This window comes from Leucopleurus acutus (genome assembly GCF_964270905.1).
Source record: "Leucopleurus acutus genome assembly, chromosome: 4".
Classification (NCBI taxonomy): domain Eukaryota; kingdom Metazoa; phylum Chordata; class Mammalia; order Artiodactyla; family Delphinidae; genus Leucopleurus; species Leucopleurus acutus.
The window spans coordinates 131,981,165-131,994,039 of NC_139146.1; the positions used below are offsets into that span (position 1 = coordinate 131,981,165).

The 12,875-nt window shown below is 35.2% G+C and overlaps 1 protein-coding gene across 2 annotated transcripts in view; it reads left to right on the forward strand.

Moving 5' to 3' along the window:
* The window catches only part of SLC10A7 (solute carrier family 10 member 7), a 255,792-nt gene that overhangs the window by 71,043 nt on the left and 171,874 nt on the right, over nucleotides 1-12,875 (forward strand). The window contains exon 5 of one of the 2 annotated variants that reach the window (XM_082838589.1): nucleotides 3,645-3,683. The exons of the other annotated variant lie outside the window; for it this stretch is intronic. Within the exon in view, the coding sequence (XP_082694715.1) occupies nucleotides 3,645-3,683 (39 nt within the window). The remainder of the gene's footprint in view (nucleotides 1-3,644; nucleotides 3,684-12,875) is intronic. 2 annotated transcript variants of the gene reach the window in all.

A 12,875-nucleotide genomic window follows, 5' to 3' on the forward strand; every position in this document is an offset into this window, starting at 1 on the left:
AATCAGAGATTAGAAGGTTGGACCTCTGGGGAGGGGAGAGGGGCTAGAGATTGAGTTCAGTCACCAGTGGCCAATGTTGAAATCAATCATGCTATGTAATGGAGCCTGTAAAGAAACCCAAAGGATGGGTTTGGAGAGCTTCTGGGTTGGTGAGCACTGGAGGTGATGAGAGAGGCATGCGATCAGAGGGCATGGCAGCTCCACAGCCTTGGCCCATACCTCGCCCTCTGCGTCTCTTCCATCTGGCTGTTCCTGAGTCATAGCCTTTTATGATAAAGCAGTAATCTAGTGAGTAAGCTGAGTTCTGTGAGCTGCTCTAGCAAATTAATCAAACTGGAGGGGACTGGGTTGTGGAACCTCCGATGTATAGTCAGTTGGTCAGAAGCACAGGTGACAGCCTTGACTTTTGATTGACATCTGAAGTGGGGACAGCCTTGTGGTTCTGAACCCTTAACCTGGGGAATCTGATGCTATTTGAGGGTAGATAATGTCAGAAATGAGTTGAATTGTAGAAAACCCAACTGGTGGTGGGTGAATTTCATGGTGGTGTGGAGAAACACATCCTGAAGGAATTACACACACTGTTCTGAAACTTGCTTTTTTTACTTAAAATATCTTAGCCTGCTTTAATATCAGTATATGCAGGTCATCTTTTTAATGGCTACAGAGTATTCCTTTGTAATTCTAGATTTTATTTAACTAACTCTATTGCTATATAGTGGTGGCAAATTTTAAAACATTTTTTATATTACATTAAACGTATGTATATAACTATATAAGAATAGGGAGGTTAAGAGAAGTAAAATATGATGCCGTGAGAGAGATACTTATACTGGGTGAGAGACCAAAGTCTAAATGTCATTTCCACTGCTTGCTTGGCTGTGGTGCCAGATGGCTGATCCAGTCTTCTTTGTCTGCCAGTCCTTGGATTCTGCCAAACACATAGAATAGTGTAGTTGGAGAAGTAGACTTTGGACATTTCTGGGAATCCTACTTGCTTTAGAAATCCAATTAGCAAACATGGAGGTGCTCGGGAGCTTCATCAGATTCCTTCCTTAGAAGACTTGAGTCTCTCGCGGGGCAGGGAGGCATGTAGATAGGTCATTCAATAGTGTGACAAGTGCCAGGGCAGAAGTATGCTCAGGATGTTGTGACAGCAGGTATGGGGACACTCAGGCCACCCAGAAGTATGGATGTGTGAGTGTTGAGGAGGTGACTGAAAGCTTCTTGGAAGGACGATGCTTAAGCTAAGCCACTAAGATGAATGAGAGTTCCCTGGCAGGCAGAAGGGCATTCCAGGCCAAGGCGCAAAGAGGTAAGAAACAGCATGATGAGTGTGGAGAATCACAAGTAGTTTAGTGCTGTCAGAATATAAAATTTGAGGCAATAAATGAGATGGACAGTGACCTGTTCATGGACGGCCTTGTAGTTCATGCTGAGGAGCTGGGAATTCCCCCTTAAGTCAAAAGATATGCTTGTCTTTATATATCAATTAAAAGCTCTGTAAATATTTGTCATCACTTTTTGGAACTCTGGAAAACGTAATGGCTTCCTATGCTGCAACGGCAAAATTGAGCCAACTGTTTAGCTTCATTGTCTGTTGCTATTGAGCCCAGGATCCTTAGTTCGGTGTCCGATTTCACATGGTTCTTCAGGGAACCCAGAACCTTAATCAGCCAAGTCACCAGTGGTTGCCAGAGCCCACTGCATGGTGAGTGATTTCAAATCCATCACCACTGTCAGGAAAATAGCTAAGAAGTTGGCCTGCAGCATCTTTGGATACCTAAGATATCTCATCACTGTCATCACCATCATTTTATAAAATGCAGGAACATAGCCAATCCACATAAAATACATTGCTTGGGTTTGGGTTAAAAGAGAACAGGATGGAATGGGAGTATAGCGATTTGATCTACTGAGTAGTAGTTAATACTTATTTTACTTTGACTTCTGAGTCTTTTTCTTTCTAATGTTCCATGTTTGTTTGTTTGTTTTTTTAAATGCTAGGCAAAACTATTAGTGGTCTAGTATAAGGCTGGTGAAAGGCACTGGAAAGAAACAAATCTGGAAGAGAGGAGCTCAAACAGGAATACCTCATTTCTTTATTAAAAAGAGAGAAACTCGTTCTAAGCACAAAATAGGGTCTAGAAATAAACATTGTTTGTGGCGAAGTACATTTTTATCAAAAGGAAGGCAGTGTTCCCTATTGATCTCCCCACAACTCATTTATTTATACAGTTTTACTTATTTTTCTCTGCACATAAAACTTTTTCCTGAATCATCCATAATCGGATACTAGGAAGATGTGTTAAATATGTTGCTACAGTTTACATTTGTCATCTGTGATGTTTTATTTAGCCGAATCTTTTTTTTTTCCTTCGCAGCTCCCTGTACAACATGAAATACCATATGCCATTGTCCCTGTCAGGAAGCAAAGGTTTCCCTGGTCTGTGCCTGTGCCTATGTTTATGCCACAGCGGAGCTGTGGTCCAGTGCCATCTTTTATTGATAAGGCCAGCAAAGGAGAAATCTAATGAAATTATCAAAGCTTTGAATTAATTATGAACTTGAATAGGAGAGCTAAGCTCTCTGGAGCCAAGGATCTCATTACCCATGCATTCTCATTGCATTCTCTTCTGGAGCAGAAGGTATTTTCAGCTACAGCTCTTAGCTTGGCTTTGGACTTTATTCAAACTTGCTAAACTGACATCCTCTTCTTACTACAATGTGGCTGCTAATGTCCATGATGATTAATTTAATTCTGCTCTGGATCCACAGGAGATGTCAATAGGTTTTCTCTGCCCCTCCTTCCGCTTTTTATTATTTTTCTTTCTCTCTTTTTTTTTCATCCAATTGGATATTATACGAGTTTTTATCTTTTGGAGGTCATGTGAGAAGCTTTCAGAATTCAGGTGTAGCTTCATGGACTGTAGTGATTGAATTAAAGTTAAGAACTATATTATATCTACTATGTATTCCCGGGATATTTAGGTAAGCTCAAAGTCAAGTATTTCTTCTTTGAATTTTGAACACCAAACAGAAGTTTTTCTTGCCTGTTTCTATGTTAGAATTAATCGTGTAGCAATAACTCCCATGGTCTTAACAGCATTGTTCATATTTCTGATGTGCGTTGTATGGGAACTACGGATCTCACTTTGTGGGCGTAGCTCACAGGTCTTATGCTCCTTGATGGGGAGTATTTAATGTTTGCTTTACAATTCTGGTATTCCTTTTCCCAGTAATATGAATTTTCTTCCTTTCTTTTCTTTTTCTTTTCTTTTTTTTTTTTTGGTGAACAAATCAACCTCTGATTGTTTTAAGTTTAGTAGCAAAATCAATAACAAGGTTTCAATTTGCTGTTGGGGATGATTCTTCAGTACTGTCATATAGGTTCAAAGCATCTTATGGCAAGCCTTTTCTCCTTGCTTTTGAGACCCATTATTTATGAATTCCTAAGCTGTAGCTCATCTATCTTAGTAAACTACAGGCTACTGGCAATTTTTGTAAGCAGTGACTAACTTTGCTTTACAGAGTCAGTGTTTTAAGGTTTTGAATAGTGGGGGATGGGAGAATGATAGTCTTTGCTTTTCCTTTTCCTGTTTACTTTCAGTGAGTTTTTTTCCCCCCATTTATTCTCTCTATAGGCAGCTGCAATATTTAATTCGGCCTTTGGAAGTTTTTTGGTAAGTAAACATGGTTTAATTTATCTTTTATAACTTTTGTTGTGATGATTGTATGAAATATTTAATGAAAATTGGACTTTTTTTTACTATTTGGTTAAATATAAAAGTTCTTAAATCCTGTCATATGCCATTATCCATACCCTAAAGAAAATTAATAAATAAAGGAAATATTCTCTTATAATATAATTTGGAGGCTTGGGTTTAATATTCCATTTAATCGATTCAAGGAATCAATTAAAACACTATGTGTCTCCTTATAGAGGTATGTCAATATATTGATCATTTAATGAGGTCTTTTAGATTATTATTATTTTGTGTCATGGGACTGAGGATTTTGAAAAAGGAAACATGACCCAGCTGGTCAGAAAGGGAATGCTAATTTACTTGTTGACATGTCATTTATTTTGTACATTTCACTTTTAAAGAAGCTACTGTCTTAGATACTTATGAGAAATCTATGTGAAAAAAAATTTGAAATGAGGAAATAACTAATGAGTAATTTGCAAGAAAATACAATATTTTTTGACATGTGAACTATCAATTGTATATAAAAAGATTAAAAATAGTTCATCTTTCATAAGTGGAACCAATATAATTATAAGGACAATACTATTTTAGCATTTTTTAATCATTATCTTTTAAACAGATGATATAAACAAAGACTTGGTTTGTGTTATGAAAGAATGAGAAAGAAACTGAGTTTTCTGTCAACTGAATATTTTATTTATACCTTCCCTAAAACTTTGCTAAATTGATGAAAACAAATTAGAATATTGTATTTTTAGATATATAACTCATTAACAGATATGTGGTTACAGTGATTTACAAAAAATTGAGAATGAAATCAGTGAGGTATATAAGCTGGTTCATGAGTCTAGGCAAAATATCAATTACTTCTGTTTAAAATGCTCTTTATGTCACTTATTATTGTATGTATTTAAATGTACTTGAAGCTTTGAAACATATTGTTACATAGTGTTAATTCTGTACAGTCCTATATAGCTTTTAATGTCCCAATGTTACAGAGCTTTTAATGATGTAGCTTCTGCAAAATACATGCTTAGATTCTATCTTATTTTTAAAGAAGTAGTAATATTATTCCCGATGGTGTATTATTATTATTGGGTTTTAGAAGAGAGGTAATAGAGTCCATTAAATGCAAATGATCTCTTGAGCTACTTATTTTAGACTCAGTGATATTTTCTTGTCATTATTTCACATATCCAAGTATTATTTTCTATATGTTGTCACAATTGACAAAATAATATCTGTAAGATACGTTCTTGCTGTAAGCCAGTTTTTTTACATGGTTTGGATTTGTATATATCCACTGTCGAAACGTGGTTACCTAAACTGGATCTCCTACTCTTTAAAATGTCTGGTGTAATTGAGAAAATAACTTTGAGGCAATTGTCTGAGTAACTAAAGCAAAATACAGTCCTTTAGTTGGAGGACAAACTCACTAAGTACAGTTTGAGCTTTGCACTGACTGACTGTATGAATAATAAATGTATCATGTTATTTGTTCTACCAGGCCCAATTCTTTGATAAGATCCAGTGAAGTAAAACTTGTTCTAGGGATTCTTTCAGATTTTTGTTATGCCCTTTCACTTTTAAAACATTATGCATTCTCACTCCTTAGTCTTTTGCTCTTTTTCCTCTCTTCACCTTTTTTTCTTACATTAATGAGTCAATCGAAAGTATTTATTGATTTCCTGCACACAGAGGTGGTTTTCTAATAGCTGTAGAGGTGCAAAAAAATACAACATGGTCCCACTCTGCTGTGGAGATAACACATAGAAAAAGAAATACAATGTAAGAGCTAACAAATCAAACAAAAGATGTTACTAGGTGATGTATGATTATCAGATATGAACTCTGGGTTGAAAGGTCGGACAGAAACAATTTCGCTGTTGGGCCTTGAAGTGTGATAGGACTTAGCTAGTCAAGAAGAGAGGAGAGGAAAAAGGCATGAACAGTGGCAGAGAGGCAGAAGCGTCTTCCATTTTTTCCCCTTCCCCTTCCTTTCCCTCCTTTTTCTTTCCCAAAGCTGAAAATTACCAGAAGGGGTTGAGAATAAAAATTATGATTGGAGATGTTTTGCTCCAGTGTTGTAAGGGAAATAACTCTATTCCTTTTTCTTCCCTCTCCACCATAGTTACAACAAACCTTGGATTATGAACTATGTGCAAGTCTGAACTAAATCAGTTAGAATTAGGCTCAGCTTATTTACCAGGAAAAAAAAAATAGTGGCTTGGGCAAAGGTAAATGTTTATTTCTCTATTATGTAAAATCTGGAAGGAGGCTGTCATGGGAGCGTCATGGTCTCATTGGGTACAGAGACAACCGTCTTTCTCCTGCACCATCCACAGCACACAGCTGCCTTCATCAATGTTACCTTATGGTCCAAGTGGACAGCAAGGTCTTTACCTTGGGAAAGCACAAAAGAGCTCCCCTAAAAGCTAAGTCTGCTTTCTTTAAACAGCATTCCTGGAACTCCAACACCATACTTGCAGTAATATCTTATTGCAGAACTTAGTCATATCATCCTACCCAGCCACTGGAGAGGCTGGGACATGTGGCAAATTGGTAAGAGCTACAAACTGAATTTCTGTAACTAAGGAAGAAGAGAATGTATAAGAGGCAGCTAGTGCTTTGTGCAAAAGAGCAGTGTATAGCATTTGTCAAGGGTTTGAAGAAAGAGGTTAAGCTTAGTTGAATGATATGAGAAGACTTCAGGGAGAAGTTGGTGCTTGAGTTGGGCTTGGGTAAAAGGACTTATTTTAGAGGAGGAAAATTCCAAACTATAACCTTCATGTTTTATTTTGTTATTCCTAAAGGGTGGTACTTGTTAAGAGTTTTGTTTTTTTTTTTTCTTTATAAATGAAAAATATTCACCTATCCTTAAAATTTAGGATTATTGGTAGTAGGATGGTTTCTAGAGTCAGACTGGGTTTAAATCCTTACTTGACTGAATACTATTCTAACCACAAAACCTTCCATATATATAAAATGGGGTAATGATAGTACCTAAACTATACAGTTGAGGTAAGGATTAAATGGGAATTATCTATAAAAAATGCTTGAATGATGTAGTAGAAATAACTGGTCTAGGTTTTGTCCAAGTTCTACCATGAATTTTTTGTGCATGACCATGGACATTCATAAAATGAAGAAATTGGTTATCTGTGACTAAGCCCTATAATTCTAAGATACACTGATTCAATGCTTATTCTCTGGTTATGAGTGACCATTTCTTTTGTATTTAAAGCATAGAGTGTGAAAAGGCTATTTATTTTGGATTACATTAAAACTTTGAATGAAGGCCTTTTACTAGAAGAATTTTTGAAGAATGAACTATTTGGGCATTCTTGTTGGTTTTCAGACATCTGGGTATACCAAGTAAACTACTGTACATATTTATTAGCTAGTTTAATAATGTCCCAGGTCTAATTAAAACAGTGTTTTTAAGAACTAATTGTCACAGAAAACTTTTTTTAATGTAGCTAGGCTGATAATAACTAATGATAGATGAATTCAATTTACATAAATTTCAGGCCAAGAAAATATTTTAAAATTATGCCACAGAGGATTGCTTTAAGTTAAGAAGTTAATGTTATTATCTCCTCCTCTCATTTAAATTGTTTGGTTTATAATAATTGTGGAGCATAATAAGTGTTTTGAGATTTCCCTCGATGAAATTTTAATAAAATTTGATAGTCAACCACCCTGAATAACGAAAATGTTATCAAAATTTATATGTATATCTATTTTTTCTATGTAAAACCATGTATTTCAAGTTCAACCATTTCATATGTTGCTTCCTCATCAAATGAAAGATTTTTTAAAAATAGATTTAGATATTGGCAACTTTTTGAAAAATTCCAATTGAAAAATCATTTCTTTAACTTAAAATGATTCAACTATGTTGAAAAAAAATTGATCACGATTTGTTAGACCCTGAGCATTTTTGGTTTGGAGGCTAAATTTCAGTGTTTCCATGTTCTCAAGAATTATACGTTAAAGTTTAAAAGGAAAAAGTAGAATTTTTTCTTTTTAGATTCCTTAGCCTATTTTATTGTTTTTGGTAGCTCCTAATCTTAAAGGGAAACCCTAGTGAGTGACAAAGTCGATCTGTCAAATTGAGTTTCGAATAACTATGTTATACAGCATTATAGTAATTCATGGCAACATAAATGTAAGGAGTTCTGAAACAGTAGCAAAGAATTCTAAGCAAAGTTAAATCATTTTTGTGAATTGATAACACCTAGTCTAAAAAAGATCTTTAAGAGTCACTGTTTACTTTCTAAATCTCGTCATTTAAAGTATCAAGAAATGGGTTTATTCTACATAATTCTCCTTTAAAATAGTCATTTCCAGAACCAGCAGAAGCTATTCTAAGATGAATAATTTTATTTTTTTTTATGCCAGACCAAGGGTTAAAAGAAACTCCTTACCTTGAGCTGAAGAACTAGCCAGCACATATTTTTTCTTCCCTTACCTGTTCTGTCTTCCTTCTTTGCTTTGGCTGATCCTCCATTACTACCCATCTTTGTAGAAAGATTTAATAGTTAACTGATGCTGAAAGAAAATAGTTGCTGAAATAAAAGAAGTCTCAAGCACAAATGCCATGTTTTAATAACTTGGGATATATGTTTATCACTTTATTCTTCCTTTCTTGTAAATACAAAAATGTGCTCAGCCATACTCAGAACGGTTAGAGAGGAAGCACATTAACTTTGTAACTTGTTTGATTGCTGTGCAACACTGCTTTTTAAAAATCAGATCAAGAGGGCTTCCCTGGTGGCGCAGTGGTTGGGAGTCCACCTGCCGATGCAGGGGACGCGGGTTCGTGCCCCGGTCCGGGAAGATCCCACATGCCGCGGAGCGGCTGGGCCCGTGAGCCATGGACGCTGAGCCTGCGTGTCCGGAGCCTGTGCTCCTCAACGGGAGAGGCCACAGGAGTGAGAGGCCACAGGAGTGAGAGGCCCGCGTACCGCCAAAAAAAAAAAAAAAAAAAAAAAAAATCAGATCAAGAATCTCAAATATCAACGAAGAAGGTTAAGGGTGGTACCATACAAGGCTTAATTGTTAATTTGGGTTTCCTTTCATCTAAATCTAGGATGTCAGTTTTTAATTCAGTTTGTTTACGGAATACTCATATTGTGCAATACTGAAAACTATGCCAATTTTTTTCCTTAATTTGTTTAAAATCTTAACCAACCTGTATTATTCAGTTGAGATCTTTGTTTCCCCTCAAAAGTTCATGACTTGTTTAAAATACAGGTTTTTATTTTCATTAAGCTTAAACACCAGAACAAACAACTGAATTTTTGAGCAATATTCAGTACTATCTTACAGGATGTCATTTCTTACATTTATCCTTTTATTGCTAAGGACTCAATAAAACCAGGATTTTAAATATCATCCTGGGCTTTAAAGTAACTTATGAACTATGTTTGGACAAAAGGAAGCTAGTTTCTACCTTTATAAAGCAGAATCCACCATCATTCTATGCCTTTCATTTGTTCACCTCTTTGGGCAGATGGACACCATGAAAGCTGGATTGCTGAGAACAGACTACTTCCTCTTTAAAAAATGCCATTGGGTGAATTAGCAGTATGGCACAAAATAGGAAAATAGCATATAAAATTAACACACATATACTCAGAGTCAATTAGATTCAAGGCACTTTTCCAGATACTGAAGCAAATGCACAATACATAAATATGTGAAAAAAATAAGTAACAGTAAAAGAATTAAGAGGACAGGAATTACCTTGAAGGCAGTGTCTTCCAAATTTCAGGCACCTTTATGACTTGCCATGTCAACATATTATTTGTATTATTAAGTTAAATAAAACTCACTTTTAAAATTTAACTTTATTTTAAAGTGAAACTCTACATCAGCACGTCAAATAAAAACCAATCTTGTCATGAAGAGAAGGTAACTGAAGTTAAATCAAATAGGAAAAAGCTATCATTAATTTGTACTCTGCTGCCTACACAAGGCTCTGAGTCCATGCCTACCCTCCTTTTGATAAGAAGTGGAATTAGCATCAGTACCTAACCAAGAACTGTCTCTTTCTGCAATCTGAAGGATTGAAAAATATTTTTTGTAAAGAGAGTAAGTTTTATTACAAATTCTCTGTCTCTGTGTCGTTTGCTTTGACTTCCACTTTGGGCTTCACGTTCTTAGGCTCTGGGAAGCACTGTCCTCTAGGGTCATTTCTCAAATCATTTCAGCAAAGAGGTGAATTAAAACCATTTTGGGAGGTCAAATGAGGAAACCCCCAGAATCAGGGACTCTGGCAACATGAATATATTCGTGTTTCTTTCATTAGAATATTTTCTGCCTAACGCTTGTCCAGAAAAGCAGTATGCATGTGTGCCAAACATGTTTGTAGACGTAAAAGTATGCAATATCGCTTTAGTAAGGAAAACCCCGTGATAGTTGCATTTGGATTCATTTCTCAGACAAATTCTTATCTGAAGTACAGTCACCGTAAATAAAAAAATGGTCTTCGTTACTTCATAAAAATGTATAGAATCCTTACCTACTCCATTATAGCAGCATAATGGTCTATGCCGTCTGACAGGACTTGTGTAGCAAGTAAATGCATTAGTCACAGTGACCATTTTTCTTGCAAATTTGTGACATAGATTTAATTATAGGAATGACCAGCAACTTACAAATCTAATTTTGGTGGAGGCTGAGGCAACTTTTTTTATTTTATTTTAATAATGATGGATTTTTTTAAAAGCAATGATTTCATTACCATTTAAAGAAATCTACTGGTGTAGAACTAGTCAATTGACTGAAATTATTTTATTACCCTTTAACATATGCCATGTACTTTCATTTTTATTTTTATTAATTTTTAAAATGTCATCATTCCCAAACTGGAAAAGTACTTGCTCCTATACCGATTTAGGTAAAAATAAATAAATATAAATTTGGGGGGCGGGGCACAGGATATTTGTAAAGGGCCTCCTAAGAAACACAATCCTAGTAGTTGGTTAAAAGCAAGACTATTTCCTTAATTTGAATCCAACCTAACTACAGAATTGCTTAGTCTATGGCCTTTAGTAGGAGATACCCACTAACTGCTAAATGATGATAATGTGTTAGATAGCTCTCGTTTCTCCAAACTAAAAATTTACCATGATTAACCCAGTTATTAAGCTAATATTTGGGGGATCTGGGGATAATAGTGTGGTGAGCCAAACAATTAAGTTTCATGTCTTCATCTGCATTAGTGATTCTTAAGGTGAGAATATCAAGTCCCATGGCGGGGGGAAGGGAGGAGGTAATCATTTTCATTCTCAATATACCTCATTGATTCAGACCGAACTGCCATTCCAAAATATATCTGGGCATGGGAAAGAAGCAGGAGGGCATCTGAGCATGCATAAACTGTTTAAACTTGTGGATTCTACCAACCAGAAAGACCCTTCCCTTTAATTACTGGTCTTTAGGAAGAAAGCAAAGTTAGACATCTAAACTCCACTGCAGACTCAGGTTTTCAAGTAAACACTTAGCACTTCTAAAAAACAATGGTCTGTGTTATTGGAAATGGCAGACTGTAGTTTGAAATTAAGAAATCAAACTTTTTTTTTAGTTCAATTTATTGTGTGTCATTGTTTCCCCTTATATCAATTTTATTAATTAAACATTTGTGGACTTCCTGCTAGGAAGTAGCCTACTATGTGCTAGGCTCTGGGCTAGGTTTTAGAGCTAACTAACTAAATTTTACATATATATATATATATATATATATATATATATATATATGTATGTATGTATATGAGGTCTTGGCTTCAAGGCATATAAAATTCCTGGATTTTAAATGTCATTTTTCACAGTGTGATTACCCAGGCAACCTGATTCTTAATTACCCCTAAATGATGATTTGTTCTCACAGAGTTTGAGGACCACTTATTCTGACTATATAACTTCAAATAAAGCAGAAGATTAGCATCTCCAATTATTAAAATAAAACTCTTTCATTTTTTATTGAAATTCCAAAGAAAACTGAATTTTAAGTTTATGTGTCTGCCAATATAGATGTTTTTAAAAAGCAGCTTATCAGATACTAGATTCAGTTTGTAAGTATATCAAAAGCTGACTTAGAAAAGTACCTTACGATATATAACTTATTCTGTGGGAACACTGTGTTAAAAATTAACTTTTTTAAAGCTATTTTAATTGTAGTATAGTCAGTCCTCTGTATCCTCAGGTTCCACATCCAAGAATTCAACCAGCTGAGCTCAAAAATATTCAGGGAGAAAAAAAAAAAGATTCCAGGAAGTTCCAAAAAGGAAAACTTGAACTTGCTGCAACTATTTACATAGCATTTACCTTGTATCAGGTATTATATGTAATCTAGAGATGATTTAAAGTATATGGGAGGATGTGCATAGGTTATATGCAAATACTACATTATTTTCTATAAGGGACTTGAGTGTCTGTGGAGTTTAGCATCTGTGGGGTTCCTAGAACCAATTCCCTGCAGATACTGAGGGACACCTGCATATGTTTAATATCATATGAAATCACCAAATTGTTTTCCAAAGTGGTTGTACCTTTTAATATTTCTATCAGGAATGTTTGAGGAATCTAGTTGCTCCATATCCTGGCCAGCCCTAGGTATTAGCAGTACCTATTATTTTAGCCATTCTAATAGGTGTTTAGCGATACATCATCATAGCTTTAACTTCTAGTTCCCTAATGGCGAATGATGTTGGACATCTTTTTTTGTGCTTATTTGCCACCTGTGTATCTTCTTGAGGGTGTCTGTTCAACTCTCTTGTCTATTTTTTAATGGGGTTGTTTTCTTATAATTGGATTGTGAATTTCTAAATATGTGTGAACACCAGTCATTTATCAGATATGTATTTTGCAAGTGTTTTCTCCCAGTCTGTGGCTTGTCTTCTCATTTTCTTAATGGTGTCTTTTGAAGAGCAGAAGTTTTAAATTTTGATTAAATCCATTTTTTTTTCTTTTATGGCTCTTGGTTTTTGTGTCCTCTAAGAAATTCTTGTTTAATCCAAAATTACAAAATTCTTTATGTTTTCTTCTAGATGTTTTATAGTTTTTTTTTTATATTTAAGTCTGTGATCCATTTTGAATTAATGTTTGTACATGATGCCTTATATGAGTTGGGATTCATTATTTTGCATATAGTTGTAG